This window comes from Pelecanus crispus, chromosome 9 (genome assembly GCF_030463565.1).
Source record: "Pelecanus crispus isolate bPelCri1 chromosome 9, bPelCri1.pri, whole genome shotgun sequence".
In the NCBI taxonomy this organism is placed as follows: Eukaryota; Metazoa; Chordata; class Aves; order Pelecaniformes; family Pelecanidae; genus Pelecanus; species Pelecanus crispus.
Genome location: NC_134651.1, coordinates 35,320,773 through 35,338,556, shown reverse-complemented (window position 1 = coordinate 35,338,556; position 17,784 = coordinate 35,320,773). Strand labels below are relative to the sequence as shown.

The window sequence follows — 17,784 nt, the reverse complement described above, 5'->3', positions numbered from 1 at the left end:
TGTTACACAGAGCCTGTCCCTGCTCGCACATCCCTTTGTGCTGGGGCCAAGGACCCTTTCCCCACCCATCAGCAACAGTGAAGCCACAACCCAGCAGGACGTGAGCACCACAGACAGCATCCTTGCAGCTCAGCTCGAGTGGTCAGGAGTTAGGAGCTCTGTGGACAGCTTTTTCCGTACTGAGGTGGCTTAATAACCACTAATTATTGCTGTGCTGGTTGGGATGCTCGACTGACCTCTTGCACAAGCCAGCAGTGCGCCATGTCATTGCTACTGCTGTTTTATTGCAAGCATTCGAATCAAAGCGCTCCTCTGGTGATGCTTCTGCCGTGCGGTCCCTCACCAGGCACTTTGGTGGGGGGCAGAGGAGGGGTCTTTGATCACACACCAGAAAGCCCCCTCACTCCTTCCACCATTGAGCCAAAAGCACATTCAGAGCCACTGCCTTTTTCTGGGCATCCCTCTCTTTTTTTTAAAAAAAAGGTTCTTCTCTTTGGCAAAATGCTCTGCGGTGTTAATAAATAGATGGGATTGGAGCTGATCTATTCCAGTCACACCTCTTGGTCTAGCCGGGAGGCTCAGCAGTGGATCCAGCTCGCTAAAGACTAGATTAGAGCAATTTTCCCCCCGTTGCCTCACGGTGGGGCAGAGCCCGAATTCTACGCCATCCCCAAATCACCAGGGGATTATTTTCCAAATGGGTTGTTTGTTCGTTCCTTATCTGTTTTGTGCCGTCTCTTTGCCACAAGGGAATAGAGATTTTTGTTTAAGAGCTGTTTGCAGTTTCAGACTGTTGCTTTTATGCCATTAATATGGAGAAAACCCAAATTACTACCTGTGGAGCCAGCTTTACTCACTGGCTTATTACTGCACGGCGAACGGGATGTCAGAGCAACATGCGGTGGAGCGCTCCCCGGGGAGCAGCCATCTGCCCTAACCGGGGTCTCTTCCCATCCCTGCCTCTGGCTCTGCCTCTCATCCCAGCTCTTGCTCCAGCTTGGCATAGCCCCGAGACATGGGGAGCACCTTGCTCACCTGTGCAGCCCTGATTTGATCCCCCCCAGCAGAGATGCAGTGAGTCTGGGGAGTTTCTGGGTGTTGGGGGCAGATAAGCAGCCAAAATTGTTCGGTGGCTGGAGGGGGGAGAGGTTTTGTCAGCGCTCGCTCACTGCTCAGTGCAAAACAATGGCTAAACACCGAGTGTTTTCCCCTCTTCATAAATAGGGAGGATGGGTCCGGAGGGTGCAGGGCTGCTGTGCCGTGGCTGAGCACCTTCCTGCAAATTGGAAACACCCTTCCCTCTGCAAATCGGTCCTTGTAGGATGCTGTTCCTCGCATCCCACCCGTAGAACAGGGCTGCTACTTCTTTACAGCCTTGGGGAAGGGAAAGGATGGGTTGGAGGTGGTGCTGAGCGCCGGGCGGTGCTGCTGAGCGCAGCACCGAGGTGGCCGGGGTGCGGCGGGGAGGGACAGGCTCCCGCTCACCCCGAGTGCTGCCAGCCTGGCAGCCGGCTCTGCCTCCACACAGCTACGTTAATGCTGTCAGGCGGCGCGCCGGGTCGCTGAACCGATGCGAGGAATTGTCATAATATTGATGGGGAGTTTGGCAAGTTAATTTTAAATCTGTCACTCCTTCCCCTCACTGCTTCTCAGCCCTTAATAAACCAGCGTGGCGACGGCGGGGCGTGCTGACAGCTCGGCGCCATCCCTGCCGGGGAGCTGCTTTTGGAGATGTCCCCACCCCATCACTCCCCCTGCGCGGGGGGAGGCCTTGTACGAGCTGCACCCGATGTCTCCCCGGGCCGTGGGTGGTCCCAGGGCCAGGATGGGTGCTCAGCTGGGTGCAGCATCACGTCTGGGTGCGGGAGGCCGGGTGGGGGCTTTGCTGGTGCCTCCCGGCTTGGAGCTCGCGGGCCAGCCCCGGCGAGGATGTCCTGCCTCCCCCGCGGTATCGCAACGGTAACGTCTGTAACTAGTTAAATTAACGCTATTGATTTTTTCATATTTTTTTCCCTCTCTTTGAAACCTCTGAGCACAGAAGTTATAATTGCGCTGTTTATTATTCCTGTGCCAGTGAGCTCGGCACCAGCCGGTACCCCAACGCCTTGTTTACCTATTACCCTTCAGGCCAGGATAACGGATGGATCTCTTTTCCAGTGGCTGCCTTCCATTTCATTCCTCTTTTTATTATTTGTTGCTGCAATTCTATTACCTGTTCACAACTCTGAAGCCTCAGACATACTAGTTGGAAGCAATGATGTCTTTCCAAGCCAGGCTAATGCCTCAGGCCTTGGTCCTCAGCAGCGGGTAAGGGGGTCATTAGCAGTTTAGCGGCTCTGTGGAGCTGTTGTGGGATGTGATGATGCCCCGCTCCCAGTATGTGCCATGCGGGAGCGTTGCCTGCTCCCAGCCGGGGATGCTGCCTGCGGAGCAGAGATGTCCTGGTACCCGCTTGTGGCCATGCTGCACACAATGGCTTTGCAGCCCCCAGAGGGCCCCCATCTGAGCCTTTTTTCCTCAATCCCCCAAGGGCCCCTGAAAAAATGAACCATTTTTCCTCAATCCTGTATTTTCCATCTCTCAACCTAGCACTGGGGACATCCTGGCTGCTCTCCTGAGTCCGTGCAGCCCTTTTCAGAGCCCACAACAGGTTGCACATGGACACACGCCGTGTATTTTGAGCGCATCCTCGCTGGCCAGGCTAAGCATTGAGGTTTTGTCAATCCAGCGTATAAATGACTAATGCAATTAGCACAGCACCCCATCAGTCAGGTTGCTGTTGCATCCTGCGTGCATCAGCCCTGCTCTGTTTCAAAGTTAGCATCCCACCGAGAAGGAGAACAGATTGTGTGGCTTTGAGCTGGTATTTCTAACAGTCTGTAGCCACATGCTTTTGCACCGGATTGGTACTGTTTTTTTATTCTTGTAGCAAAACAAAAGCAAGTCCAGTGCCAGCGATATCCTAAAGACAACGCAGGGGTCCAGGGCGGAAGGGATGTTTTTTAAAGTATGCTGATTGAGATGTTAGTAATAGAGGTATTTTAAGTACTAGAGGTTTTCAAACACATTCTGTGTCTGGTGTGGGTGGGATTTCAGGAACAGGCTGGCACGTCCTTGGCGAGCATAGGCACGGCCATCACAGCCGCCTCCTGCTCTTGCTGCCCTGTCCCTGCTCTGGATGCGCCCCCGAGCTGCTCCGTTTCATTCCAGTCTGCAGGCAGTGGGACAGGATAGCCTTGCATGGGGTCAGTCTCTGCTGTTTGGCCATGGCCCACGAGAGGCCCACCACTCCCAGCACGTGCCTGAGCCCTGGGGAGGAGGAGGGGCAGCAGGGTGGAAGCTGCTGGCACAGCCAGAGCCCAAACCCAAGTGCACATCTGTGACTTGGGGCTTGGGCTCCTTCTTCAGGCCCTCCTGAGCCCCAGTGGCGCCAGGCAGTGTGTGAAGATGTGCCGGTACAAAAAAAATAGGTGGGTGTTAAAAATGCAACCAAACAGCCCACCTTTATCATGAGGCTGAGGAAAAGCCAAGCAGCTTTCACCTTGGTCCGTGCCCTGAAAGCGGGCTTTGCAGCCATGCAAACCGGTGAGCTGGTGTTTCTCTGGAGCTCAGGCTCCGGAGATGGGCAGTGAGGGGGCGGAGCTGGCGGGGCACCCTGGGAGACGTGGGTACCACGGGTACATACCCCAGACCCACTCTCCCAGACACAGGCACAGTCCAGGGCCAAGGAGATGGTACCAGCACCCACCAAAGCTGATGAAGTGTCACCCACAGGCTTTTGCCAGGCTTGGGGACCAGCCGGCGCTGGCAGAGCTTTCCTTTCCCCTGGCAGCAGAGCTGCTTCCCCTGCAGCGAGGGATGCCGGGGAGCTGCTCCCCCACTCCGTGCCCCTGCTCCTGGCTCCCCCCCGGCCCTGGCAGCACGTTTGTGTCTGCGCAGATGTTTGTATTCTCAGTAGCTGATGAAAATATTCATTATCTTGTTAGCTGCTGCGGCGGAGGAAGTTCAGATTTGCATTTCCACAGCTAATCATGCAGCGCAAACAGAGCCTGTCACCCAGCAGCGCTAATTGGGCAGAGCAGTGCTGTGCCCAGGCAAGGAGCCCTCCCTCCCACCCTTCCCACTGCCAGTGCTGCCGTGCCAGCAGGGTTGACAGGGGAGAAGGGTCGGGGCCGCATGCGTGCACCTTGCAGGCGAGGAGGATGAGGGGGTTTCTGGGAGCAGGAGGTGGAGGAAGGCAGCAGGCACTAGGGCTTGGGCTGCGTGCGTTAGCTGGGTTGGTTGGAGGAGGGCTGGTCCTTGGGCTGGATGGGAGCAGGCAGCGGGATCCCAGTCCAGAAATGCTGCTGGGCAAGGTGTGTGTGTGTGCGTATGGGAAGGTCGTGTCTCCTAGCCCTGGGGCTAGGAGCTTCTCGTGGGATGGGAGGTGAAGGGTCTGGGGCCATGCCTGTCCCTTGGAAGAGCTGGTCTGGGACACGGGCTCCTCCTGAAAGGAACCTGCCCTGCTGTCATCAGCCTGTGGCCCTTGGGGGACACCCACGTCCCCCCACACAGCTGTCAGGGGGTTCAGTGAGGTCTTCAGGGTTCACCCTGCGAAAAGCTGATGGTGACACCCTTGTCTCGAGTCCTGAACATGAGGAAAGGATAAAGGTTTGACAGAGGGGACATGGACGCACACAGGAGAGGAGGGACCAGAGGTCGGTGTTGGGCACTTGCAGAGCAAGAGTGGGGCTCTGCTCCCCTCCTTGGTTTGGCAGAGGTGTGGTGATTCGTGTGCCATCCGCTCCTTGCCACTGCTCCCTTCACAGTGCCCGGCACTGCCAAGCCTGCTTTCGCTTCTCTGAGCTCCCAGGGCACCTGGGACGTTCCCCCCCTTCCCTGTACTGTGGGGAGCAGTCCATGAGACTGACTGGCTGACCTGCTAGCCTTTCCCATCTCTGACTTTTATGATACTAATTATAGCTGGTGTTATTGCATAGTTAATCTGCATTATTAAGAGATGCAGTGGAGATTGGTTTTATAATAATAACAGCTCAAATTTATAGGGTACCTTTCTTCCCAGGGGGTCCTTATTTGCTTTATAGCCTTGCAGTGGTGTACAGACTCGCAGAGAGGAATTGCTTCTCCTTCTTTCCTCATCTGACATGGTGTGCAGCCACTCCTGGGGCACAGGGGCTCTGCACTCACTCAGGACATATGAAAATAGGATTATGTTCAGCTGAGAAGAAAGGAGAGAGTGATGTGGGAGGGTTTGAGGCAGTGAATTGTAACCGCCCGGCTTTAAACTGTGATAGCAGGGGGTTTCCATCATGCTGTGGGCCCATCCGTGGTGGTCACCATTAGCACAGGCTGTGGTTTGTGCTGCTTGCACCATGGACACTGCTCCAGCAGTACCTCCGGGGACAAGGCTGACAGTTACCAGCCCGTCACTGCTCTTCCTCACTAGTGCCAGCGCTGGTCAATGGAGATTCCCCATCCAAGGACTAAATCGGCTTGACATTGACTTAGTAATGCAGATCCTTGCTCCAGGCAATGCAGTTGTGAGCAGGCACCATCATGGGGATATCTGAGCACTCCGCAGCTCTGCCAGCTGTCGAGCCATACCTGCTTCCGAGTTAGCAGCAGGGCTTGGATGAAATCCTCGGTGCAGTAGAAAATTTGGTCTTGCTCTTTCCCATCCTAAGCAATCTCTCCAGAGATGGAGGACTTGCCCTTCTGCATATTGCAGTGTAACTTGTGACTGTGTAAACCTGAAGGCGAGTGTTAAGTTTCGGCTTGGGCCCCATCGGTTGAACCTACTGTCAACCAAAAGTGGTGGACAAGCTATGCTGGGAGCCCTCCCATCCCCTGCTGCATCCTACCCATAGGGCACGTGGGATAACCCAGGAGATCTCCTAAATCTTCCACCTCACCCAGTTCCTGGGCAATGTGACCTGGCTTGGATGCTGGAGCCGTGGCTCAGTGCAGAGGAATGCAGGAGCTGTGGTGGGGACTGACCCAGCATCATTCACCCTCTTTCCTGTCCCTCAGCGATGCTTCCTTGCTGTCGTGCTCTCCCCCTGCCTAGACTGCAACCGGGCAAGAAGGAGTCTCCCATGGGCTGGGCTGTTGCCTTCAATAGCAGTTTTCTTGAGATGAAAGCTCGGGGCGTTTGTGCCAGTTCACTTCTCCCCCAGCATGGGCCGAAGGAGCCTGGTGTGGGCAGAGCAGCCTGTGTGCCTGTGCCCCGGCTTTCCGGGGGACGGTGCCACTCACCAGCTGTGCCTGTACCTGTGGGCAGCAGGCGAACATCTGGAAGGTGTGATGGCACTGCCACTTGCCATCAGGCGGCTGCGTAGCCCGGGTGTGATGGCCTGCAGAGCTGGAAGGAGGGAAGCAAAGTGGAAGGTGCTCCAACACACCTCGCTGAGCCCTGGGGCAGGGCTTGGCTCTCAGCACCTGCCTTTCCCTGGGAGGATGGCAAGGGGTAGAGTTTGCTGCAGGTGCCATCACCCCGCCCCGGCTTGCCATGCGCATCGTTTCATGGCTTCCGTAATTAACCGCACACAGAAACGCAACTTTGCAGATGCGGTTGCAAATCCCAGCTAATTCACCATATGTTCTGGCTGCCTGACAGCACCGGGGACGTGCTGCTTACGGATGCATCCTCCAGCGCTGCCCTGCCCGGGCACTGCCTTCGCCTTCCCCACCTGTCCCCAGCCCATCAGGGACGCCGGGCTCTGCGCAGCAGCTCGCTGCAGAGTGGCTGCGATGGTCTGTGCTGGTGGGTTTGCTGCTAGGCAGAGCCGTGGGCTGGCCAAGCATCCTGCATGGGCACCTTGGGCAGGCACGGGGCACCACTGGAGTCACGCCGGGCTCGGTCGATCCTGGCACAGGGACGCTGGTGCAGCTGGAGGCCATGCTGGCGTATGGCAGGCCTTGCGCAGAGGGGAAGCAGGAGCATTAACTGCATTGAAATGACTTTGTCGGAGTGCCAGCATATCAAATGTGTGGTGATATTGCAGCCCTGCCACTGCCTGTGGCTGTTTTTCCTCTGCTTCTAATGACTAATAGAGAGAAGACAAAACAATTTCTATTAGTTTCTCCCACGCCGCAGTGGGTTTCTTATTTTCCAAACCTCATTAGAGTTTGTAATACCATGGTGGTAGTCAAGAGCAGTCCGAATCACCCTGGGGGGAAAGAAGAACCGAAGAGATATGATGTGCAGCCCAGTATTAACACTGCTCCTGGCTCATTTCCAGGGTCCCTCCTGAATCCTTTCCAAACTCTTATGCCTTATCTCCGTCTTAAAGGTTAACGATGAAGCTTAGGAAAGAAAAAAAAAATGCTTAAGATCCCAAATTGTTAAAAGAGAATGGATGTGTGTGCTGAGCTGAGAGCTGGGTCTGCATTTACACTGGAAAGGCAAATATTATTTAAAAGGCAGTGCTTCCGTTTCCCAGGGCGTTGCAGCTGGGGTGTGGGTTTCCCTGGAAGAGCTGCTGGTGCGAGAGGCTGCTGGTGTGCAGAGAGGCCAACGGCTTCAGGTCACCGTGCCTAAATCCCCTAGGAAATGAATCCAAGTCAGGCATCAGCCTCACGCCGGTTCCTTGGGAAGTCCCAGCGTGCGGTCCTGGCTCCTCTGAAGTCAGTGGGAGTTTTCTTATTTGTTGCTTTATTACAAATAATGCTAATGAAAGTGCCAGGCATGGAGCTGCTTGAGCAACGCTCAGGAAATGATTGCAAACAGCACCCAAACAACCCGTGCAAGAGGACCGGCAGCCTTGGCTCAGCTTGCTGCTGAAATAATCATTCAGAGGAGGTGTCCAGCCCGGCTCTGGGTTGCTCAGGTGTAGAAAAAATGTCCCCATAGAGAAACCATCCCCAGATCATCTCGCAGTGGCTACAGCCCAATGGGCAGAAGTTTAGTGAGCTGCTCCAGGAGGTCTGTCTGTCTTCATGGCACTTGCCCATCCAAATTGTTAAAAAGCTGAAAGTTGCTGGGCTTATGGAAGCTGACAAGGTCAGACCCTTCAGCTGTCAGCAATGGCAAAGCTAATGGAGGGAGACACCTTGAAGAGCAGATACATGGAGCAAGACACGGATCCTCCTGGCAGACACTAAGCGGTGCCAACCCTTTGCAAACGGGCAGATTTCTCATCAGCCACATCAGCTGTTGGGCAATTCCCAGACCTTCCCATCGAGGAAGGGTGACACGCAGCTCAGACGTGTTCTTCTGGCCCTGCAACCGGGTTGCAGACTCAGGACAAGGCTGCTGAGGCCAAAACCCATCCAGCTGTGGGCAGTGGTGGAGCCGCTGCCTATGTTGCTGGCGAGATCAGCCAGATGCCTAGCACAGAGCCATGCAGGGAGAGGTTTGGGCTACTTGCTCCTTTGCTTTTCCCCTGTGCAAGGAGGAGAGGAGCAGAGAGGTGTGTGTGGAAGGGCTTGTTCTGGGTGATGATGCACCTACGTGATGGTGATGCACCTAGGTGATGTGACTTGAGCAGGACAGTAGTAAGGAGATAGCAACTTAGAGATGGAACATGTTGGGTCAGACATACGTTGGGTTGTATTTCATCAGCTTCTTTGCTGCTTGTTGTTGATGGGAGCAGTCCATCAAACGAGGAGGTCTCCAGCAGTAAATGCAAAGAGCTTGGAGCCTGCTCTGTCAGAGGGAAGGGACTGCTGGTAGACTCTGGTATTTTGGGCTCTGGTCTCGATGCAGCTAGGAGTTGTTACCTGGGCTCAAGTGTTAATGATGGCAGCTTCTGCACCAAGTCATGTCTCCTAGCTCACACGCATTTGTCTCCTGAGGGATTTGCTCTCTGTGAGTGTGGGCTTCCAGAAGCAAGCTATGCCAGAGTTACAGGCAAACAAGAGGCCAGTTGTCACTCTCTTCCCTTTCTCCAGCTGGGGATGTGTCGGCTTTTCATCCTCACCTTCTCACTCTAAAATGGGGATTTTTTACTTTTGTTAAAACTTCTTGCAGAAAGTCACCATTAAGCTTAGGTAGCATGGGAAGTTTTAATCCCAAAGGGAATAATCCGTGTATTTGCAAAGTTGTGTAAGGGGCTGAAAACTAGAGCTTTGCATGGGTTTCCTCTTTCAGCCCCGACTCCGTAATTAAGGCATAAATCCAGCTTTGCATGCCTGTGCGCTGCCTGCTGCACAGGCGCCAGGTGTTGCTGTGGGAACCGTAACTTTCCAAATTTGTTTTTAGTCGGCACTCCGTTTCAGCCTGTTCCCAACAGGCACTCCAGAGGAAGAAAGATCCACAGCCTACCACAGGATTTAACCCACAGGAGATGTGCTTTACTGGAATAAATAAATAGCTGTATAATGGGGAGTGGGGCAGGGAGGATAATAAAAGGTGATAAATGGGCAACAAAGATGTCACTGGGACCTGGCATCTCGAGAGCCAGCAGCTGGGAGAGGCTGGGGAGCCTCTTGGGGTCCCTCTGCATGGCCATGGGCACTCCACCTGAGCTGCGTTGCTTTTGCTGGCCAGAGCCATGTGCCGGTGGTGGACCTCCTCCGGCAGCACATCCCCCTGCCTGCTCCAGGGCTCACCAGGGTGCAGGAAGGAGATCTCTGCTCCTGTCGCTCTTGGCTTCTCCATCTCCCTGTCTCAAAGCAGATTCCTGTGTCTTTCCTTTAGACAAGACACAGGAATCACACTTCTTTCCTCTCCTTCAGGAGAGGATGCACATTTTCCGTGCATGTGAACATGCACATCATGTTCACCATCAGCGCCACGGTGGTGGGCACCACTGGCTGGGTTTGCCTGAGTGCTTGGTGGTGCCACCGGGGCTGTGCAGACCGGAGGAGGGCTTTAGCATTTGAGGGTGTTTGGAGATGATTTGTAGGAAAATCAGGTTGGAATGGTCGAGCGTTGGTGGAGCGCAATGTTGATGGGCATGGGCACGCGATTCCCGGGGCCAGAGGAAGGGTCCTGCTGCTGACCTGGGCTCAGGCACAAGTGGGGCGGAGAGTCAAGTTATCTGTTCAACAGCTGAAGAGAAACACCAGCAGCAGCATGCTTTGGATTACTGTGAGATGAGTTTGATGTTCTGGTGCACTAACGGAGAATGGGAAAGCAGTTGCAGTCTCGGTTGAGACTTGCCTTTAGCTACCGGGAAGGTGCAGGACCCCCGGCAGGCACGGAGGCAGTAGCAGCACAGTGGTGGCATCTATTCATCTTTCTCCATCTCTTTTTGTGTATATAAGAAACGACAACCAAAAAAATCTCTGCTCACGTTCTGCAACAGGTTCGAGCAGAGTTGACAAATAGCTTTGGATCAACTGAATTCCTGCTTTACGGTGAATATTCACCGGGAGGGAATCCCCTTCCTTGCCTCTGCTGGCTCCCAGGGAGCAGCACTGCTCCCACTGCCCGCATCCGTCTGTCCGGCTGTCAGTGCTGTCCCCTGTCTTAAAGTCCCGTGACCTGATGTCATTTGCTGGCTGTCACCATTGTCGTGCCGTGGCTGGGGTCCCTGCACGGCACCACGCAGGCGGTGGCACAGGTACTAGTGGGGTTTGCAGCTCCTCCTCCCAGCTGCTGTCCCAGGTAGCTGCCACCACCCTTTGCCCAGTCCCATTGCTCTCACTGTCCCCTCCCACGCTTCAGTGTCCCCAGATTGGGTGCGATGAGGGAATAGGAGCCCCGGCGGTGCCACCGAGGGCCTCCCGCAGCCGTGCCGGCATGGCGCCACGATTAGTATTCCAGTGCTGGGATCAAAGAGCTGCCGAGACGGAGCCCACGGCGTTTCGCTGGCGTCAGCTGAGCCCTTTTCAACACCTCTCCATTACAGAGTAGGTGACTTCACCGCCACGCAGCCCCAGCCCCACGGGAGAGAGGGAGCGGGGGGTGCAGGACAGGGGGTCCTGGTCGCTCCCAGCCCCACAGAGGGTTTTGGGGCAGGTTTCGGGGTTCAGACCAAGGGCGTATGGAGGGGATGGTGCTGAGCACCGTGCTTGTAGGCACATCACGCCAGCCCCGAGGAGCACCGTGCGTGCCCACAGGCGCTGCGGCCCCAGCGCTGGCATAATTTACCTTCCTGAAACACCTCAATTTAAATGCTAATTCTTCCTGAACTGAGGGGGTAAGGCAGCTATTGAATATTGTCAGGCTGTTTATTGCTGGCGCTGAAGTGGGGCACGCTGGGGACACGGCAGGGAGGGACAGGCAGCGTGGGGACAGGTCTTATCCACAGCATCGGGGCCAATGGAGGGATGGGAGTGATGGCTGTGGCTGCACCGGCAGGATTCGGGGGGCACGGGCAGCTCCAGGTTGGTGCTCTCCTCTCTCCCCAAAGCCCAGTCCGGCCATGAATTGTTGCAAACGGTGGTTAGGGCTGAAAGTTGGGGAGCTGGAGAGGGCTCCAGGGTCTGGCAAAACCTGACTGGTCTCTCCTTTTTTTATCCTGCCTTGTTATACAGGAGTGGGGCCTCACTGAAATTAATGACGAGTAAATTTGGAGTAAGTAACTGCTGCTTCAGAGGGTTTGCATTAAGCCTGTATAATTCACCGGTGCCTGAGGTCATGGAGACACATGGGGGGAGATTTACGGTGTGCTTACCTTCTCCAAAGTGGCTGTGGAAACAGGACACCCTCTTTTCTGTCTCCCAGTGACTCTAGATCAATTTTTTTTTTTTTTTGGCAACGACAAGCTAAAAAGAAGCTATTTCTGAATGTCCCTGTGTCAGATGCAGGCTGGGCTCCTGTGAGCTTGCAGCCACCACAGCGGGAAAGTTCCTCTGAGGAAAAGTTGGGTCAAAAGCTGGCACTAAATAACCCTAAATCCATCTTGTTCTCCCCAAGCCATTGCAGGACAGAAAGAAGTATCATTAATAAATTATTCTTGCCAGAGAAGGCGTCCTCTCAGACTTGCATAGCAGAAAGCGCAGTCCTCGCACAGTCACTTTGCTGAACATAAGCACGCTGGATGATAATGTGATTAACATTTGTAGCTGTGCTGGCTCAGATAAGGGTAATTAAATCTCACGCTTCAGGGCATCAGCTAATCACTTGTGGGGTCATTTTTTTTTTTTTTTTTTTTACCCCTTCATGAATATATTTACCCGGTTTCTGTGATGCAGGATGTGCATCCGCTAGCAGTGGCGGAAGGAGGCAGGAAGCCCCATGCCAGCTGATGCTTGGATTTGCAGTGAGAGATGTACAGGAGCAAGGAGGGTCTCCGAAAGGGTGGGTTGGCAGAGTCCAGCCTCGAGGTCGAGTCCTTTGGGAGTAAAGTGTGAATGGAGGAAGCCACAGCCAGCTCAGCCAAGGAGAAGTTGCTCCTTCACCCAACAGTGTTGCTAACAGGAAAATGAAATGAAAGTGAGTTACCAGCTGATCTTTCACTACTGCGGGCCAAAATCCCACTGTGGGCTTGGTCCTGGCTTTCAGTGCCTTGGCAAGGGGATGAGGTGCTCCAGGGTTCAGCAGAACCGTGCCATGGACCAGGACCTGGTGGCTGTGGACCCATCCAGGAGGACGACAGCACTCCAGCTGCTCCCCAGTGCCTGGCTCGGGCTCTCCTGCTCCCCCAAAACCCCACTTTTGCTCAGGGATGCTGTGGGATGCCGGTCCTTTTTGAAGCCTTCCGGTTGGAGATGATACCAGCACTGCAGAGCACAGCAATGCAGCCCTACGCTGCACTGTGTCACGGCTGTATTGCATGACCTTGGGTGTATTATTTAAGGTCAGATTCCCCGAAAACATCTCTGGTTTGTGTATCTAGTTTCAGAAGGACAGGAGAACACTGGCACAGCAGGCTCTCGCTGCCTGAGCCCTCCTCCTGGTACCTGAGCAGCTGCTAAGTGCCTTTACCGCACCAGGACCCCGAGACGGAGGGAGCTGTTGTCTGTTATCTGTGCCACGCGAGACAACGGGTGCATTTTATGACTTGGTCAAGGTTACACGAAGTGTCCATCAAAGCCAGGATTTTGAACTCAGTTTAATCCAGGCAACTGCCTTCCTCCTCAGCCCACCCTGCCAGTACGAGAGCTCAGTAAAGCCTTGGGCCATTTGACCTTTTCCAGTATCAAGACTTGTTTATCTGGAAGTCAGCTCGCTCCCAAGGCAGGGACATACTCTGGCTCAGGTGCTACTGGGGACCGGGGCTGCGAGGGAGAAACAGCATTTCCTTGTGTAATGACTCAGTATCTGCAAAATGCCCCGAGAGATGTTCAGATCCCCACCAGGAGAGCGCTGCGAGTCGATGAGTGGATTCAGTGTGCATTGTGCTGGAGAGAGCAGCATGCTCGCTGCTCCTGCGAGTATCGGGCATCTGCTCTGTGTGTTGGGAAGATGCTGGGGGGCAGAACAAGAGACACAGGAGGATGTGGGGCTCGCAGGTGCTGGGAGCAGGCAGGTTTGCTGGGCTCTCTCCTGATCCCATCAGAATAAATCTGGCTCCACGGCTGGTAGGAACTGCGAGGTCATGAAAGCACTGCCATGCCTCTTGGAAACAGCGTGGACCCCCAGGTGTGAACCCGTGCGGAGGTGCCGGTGGCTCGGCCGTGCCCCAGATGGAGGCACACGTGGCGACACATGCACAGGGATGCTGTCACATCCCTCCCCTCGTCTGCGTCCCTGCCCCTCGTGCGGAGCCCGGTGGCTTTGATCAGAGCTTCCAGAGTGCACAAAAGCCTGACAGAAACTCTTTTTTTGTGCCTCTGTGGTGAGCAGTGCTGCGAGCCGCAGGGTTATTAATAAGGCACAGTGGAAAAGGAGCTACAGCCCTCTGCCGGCTGTGGCTCCGCAGCACGCTGCCCTCTGCGCCGGCCAGGGTGCCGCGGGCGGCAGCCGCCTGGCACAAGTGGTTTTGGGTGTCCCCATCACCCGCCCTCCCGGTTTGCCTTCCTGCACCCGCAGAAGCAGCGGAGGCTTGGCATGGTGCCGGCTGGCAGGGCTCTGCAGGGGGGGCTGCGCCATGCCCAGACCCTGCTCCCAGCGGGCGCTCACCTCTGTGGGGCTTCGGCTACTCCCTGCTTTGGGGTGGCAGGGAGCAGGAGGATGGAGACGGGGATGGAGGGAGGGAGGGAGGGAGGGAGAAGATGCAGGAAGGGTTTGGTAGCAAAAATGCATCATCGAACTGCTCCTGAAGTCCTGCCTTGTACTGCTGCTCCCTCCCATTACGGGAGTGCATTGCGGGCACGCGCCAGTGTGTACGCCCACACATTGACTCGCACTTGCCCCTTGTTTTTCTTCGACCTTTCGACTGCGGAGCAGTTAAAGCAAACGGCATTACAGCAAGCAGCACCGCAGAGCATGGCTTTTCAGTAAATACCTTTTCATAGAGGCATCAGCTCTGAGCAGCAGCCGTTGCGTGTGGGTTCCCCTTGCACTGGTGTGTGTCTTCTCCAGCTTCTCCCTCCTTAGCTGCCCGTGCATGGACCACCAGCCCCTGCGGGCTGTCTGGCCACCCGGATGAGCTGGGCTCGTGCCCAGGGACAGGAGGTCTGCGGGCTCGTGGCACAGGCAGGTGTCAGTGAGATGGTCCGGGTGAGTTTGCGTGAGGGAAGGAGGAGATGCTGCTTCTTTGCATCTTCTCTGCCCCGTGCTTAGGTGCAGGGCACAGAGCTAACGCAGTCTTCCAGTGTCTGCCATGCCGCGTGTTTCTGTCCACCATGGCTGAGCTCTTCTGGCACCGCCAGGTGTGTCGCCTTGTGCGGGGCGGTGGGAGGGCACTTGGGAAGGTGCCGCCAGCCAGTGTCATTGTCCCTCCTGGTCCTTTTGGAGGTGCGATGCAGGGCTGGACAGGCTTCTGGGGTGACCTGCCTGGCCCTTGCACTCACCCTTGCACATCACCTGATGGGCTGACCCATCAGGGAGGGGACCATCCCCATGCCCCAGGGTGGCAGGCGGGCTCAGCGCGGCTGCATCCTGCTTTCCCGGTGCGGCATTGCGCCTCTCCGGAGCTTTGGGATTTGGTAGCGCTGACGCCTTTCTCACTTTTCTGCTGAGGCAGAGCAGCAGAGACACCGACACGCTCCTTCCCGTGTTCCCTACTAACTTGCCTAATTTTGCAGCCCCTGCTTCCCACCACCCACACAGCTCCCGGCTCCGGCAGTAATTGCAGTTCCCCATTTGCATCGCTAAGACAGCAAAGGGCTCAGAATAGCAAAGCACTACTCCGCCACGGGGATCCCGCGCCTGGCGTGATCAATAGGAGATTTGTGAGCACATGTGTGAGCGAGAGGCTTTTCCCCTCAGACAAATAAATCACTTTTTCTCCAGCAGTGCCTAAAGTGAAGCTCCTGAGACGCAAATCAGATGCCAGCGGCTTTAAGACAGGGGTGCAGCATGAAGGCAGGCTGCTGCCGGCTGCCTGGTGGCAGGGCTGCCTGCACAGCCATGTTAGGCCCCACTCATGTGTCCCCTCCTGCAGCTGCTCATCCCAGTGCTCCTCACCCGCCTATGGTCTGGGAGCACCCCCAGGCTGGTTGCACGGGGCTACGGCCTCCTGCTCGCCACTGGTACAGGTTGCACCAGCCGTATCCTGACCCTGGAGCAGCGGGAGGGCCCCGGGGAAGTGCTCCACCAGCCCGGCGTCTCACTGCAGCGGGACCCTTGGAGGTGGCCAAGGTGTCCCCACTTGTGAGATGATCATGGGATGATGGAGCATCCCTCCCAGGGACAAGATGCGGGGAGTAAAACCGGGGAAGGGGGGTGAACCCAGCAGCTGTTTAAAGGAAAATCTATTCAGGAAAATGCAGCTGCGGCAGGCGGTGCCAGCCTGAGCCTCCCCCCAGCTCCTGGGGCTGACCTGATTTTGCAAGAACCTCCCTTTTTTCTGCTCAGCTGCCCTTTTGTCTCTGCACCCGGAGGACACAGAGACTCCTGACCTATATTTTGGCTCTAAGATCAATATTTAAAATCCCCCCTCCCGTTTCCTTTGCGCAGGCGCGAGGCGTTTCCCTTTCCGGGGGAGGCTCGTCTCCCAGAGACCTGTCTGTTCAGCATTTCAAATAATTTCCCCAGTATCATTGTTCTAGAAACAATTCATTAGGGGCCTATTATATAATGTTATACCTGCCAAGGTTAGAAAAGATCCCGCATGTGTGGTAAAATCGCACTGCAAGCTGCATGCGCCGTCTTTTTTTTTTGGTGTCTGTCTATAAATGTACCTTTTCCTCCTTTTGGAGAGCCAGTCATCCGGGGGCAAAGCCGTGGGGTGATGATGCTGCCTGGGACGGGGAGCCCCAGCAGGGCTTGGTCTGGTGCTTGCTCATGGTCCCGTACTGGGAAGATGCTGGAGGTGGTGGAAAAGGGCAGCTTTGGCATGTAGCAGCCGTTCGTCTCTCCTCGCTGCTGTCTGCCCCCTCTCCAGTGGCACACTTTGAAAATCCGGGCCAAGACCAGGGGCAGGGTCCCTAGGCTGAGAGCGGTCCCATGCCACCAGCGAGCTAACAGAGCCACAGTCCCCAGGGAGCTCATTAAGCATCACCTCGGAGGGCTGCAGAGCCAGGGGCGGCTGGCGGCAGGGGCTGCAAACCCCATCCCCTGTTAGGTCTGCTGCTTGCAGGAGAGGTCCCTTGCCCTCCTGAGCCACCCGTCCCCATGCCGGGGTGGCTCAGCCCCCCTGCCCGGCCGTGGCCTGCATCGTTGCTTTGCAGTTGTCTTTTTCTCTCTGCAGGGAGAATAATTTCATCAAGGACTTCCCCCAGCTGGCCGATGGCCTCATGGTGATCCCGCTGCCCGTGGAGGAGCAGTGCCGCGGCGTCCTCTCAGAGCCCCTTCCCGACCTCCAGCTTCTCACCGGTACGAGCTGCCCCTGGGCTCAGCCCCCGCTGGCGACAAGCGCAGCAGCAAGAGCCCCTTCTCCCACCCTGGTTCCTAGCATGGTCCCCAAGGGGCATCAGCACCCCCAACATCTCAGGGTCCTTCATGGCATCCCTCCTGCATCCCTTGGGTAGAAATAGCGTATGGGCTGTGCGAGTCCGCCCTGGCACGGCAAAGCAGCATCTCCATCCCTGCGAGCTCCTGGCAGCTGCAATGTGCCACCGCAGTGCTGGTCCTGCCAGCACCCTGGGGACCCCATGCCATGGCCACTGGGGGAGGTTACCATCCCCGCTATCATCCCATTTCTCGCCCCTGCTCCATGTGAGCATTAAGCGTTCCCTGGAGCACGGCTGTAGGGTCAGCAGGGGCTGAGCGCTGGCTCTTCCTTTGCAGGGGACATCAAATACGACGAGGCGATGGGCTACCCCATGGTGCAGCACTGGCGGGTCAGGAGCAACCTCTACAGGGTGAAGCTCAGTTCCATCACCCTCTCTGCAGGTGAGGGTTTCTAGCGGTGGGGAGATGCGTGTCTATATGGGTGGGTGGGTGGTGGTCTTCTGCCCCAAGGCACAGTCATGCTGAGCGCCTCACCAGCATTTCCCACCTCCAGGCTCTGCTCGGGCAGTAACTCATGCTCCCAGTGCTGCTGCAGAAGCAGGTAGAGAGATTTTCCTCCTTTTTACAGGGGGGAAACTGAGGCAGGGAGTTTGTGCAGCTCGGTCGCACAAACCAAGAGCTGGGGTCAGAGCCAGGATCAAGCTAATAAGCAATACTGCAGGGAGGATTCATGGCGGGTGCCTGTGTATACATGTATATAAGAAAAACAGTAAGCTCTTGAAAAAAAATGTGGTTTCAAAAGGACTCAAAGCGCTTGTAAATGCGTGTCATAAAGCAGGGAGACGCAGATGAAGAAGGGGCGGGCAGGAGGATCCTGGAAATGTCAAAACATTTCACTTCCATGTTTTTATAGCTACACATTTTGTTTCAGAAATGCTGAAACATTTTGTTGC

The 17,784-nt window shown here is 55.8% G+C and overlaps 1 protein-coding gene across 1 annotated transcript in view; it reads left to right on the top strand.

The window, feature by feature from the left end:
• The window catches only part of ASTN2 (astrotactin 2), a 363,040-nt gene that overhangs the window by 214,243 nt on the left and 131,013 nt on the right, over positions 1 to 17,784 (top strand). Inside the window, 2 exon segments of the mRNA XM_075716105.1 lie at positions 16,629 to 16,753; positions 17,168 to 17,272. Of these exon segments, the coding sequence (XP_075572220.1) occupies positions 16,629 to 16,753; positions 17,168 to 17,272 (230 nt within the window).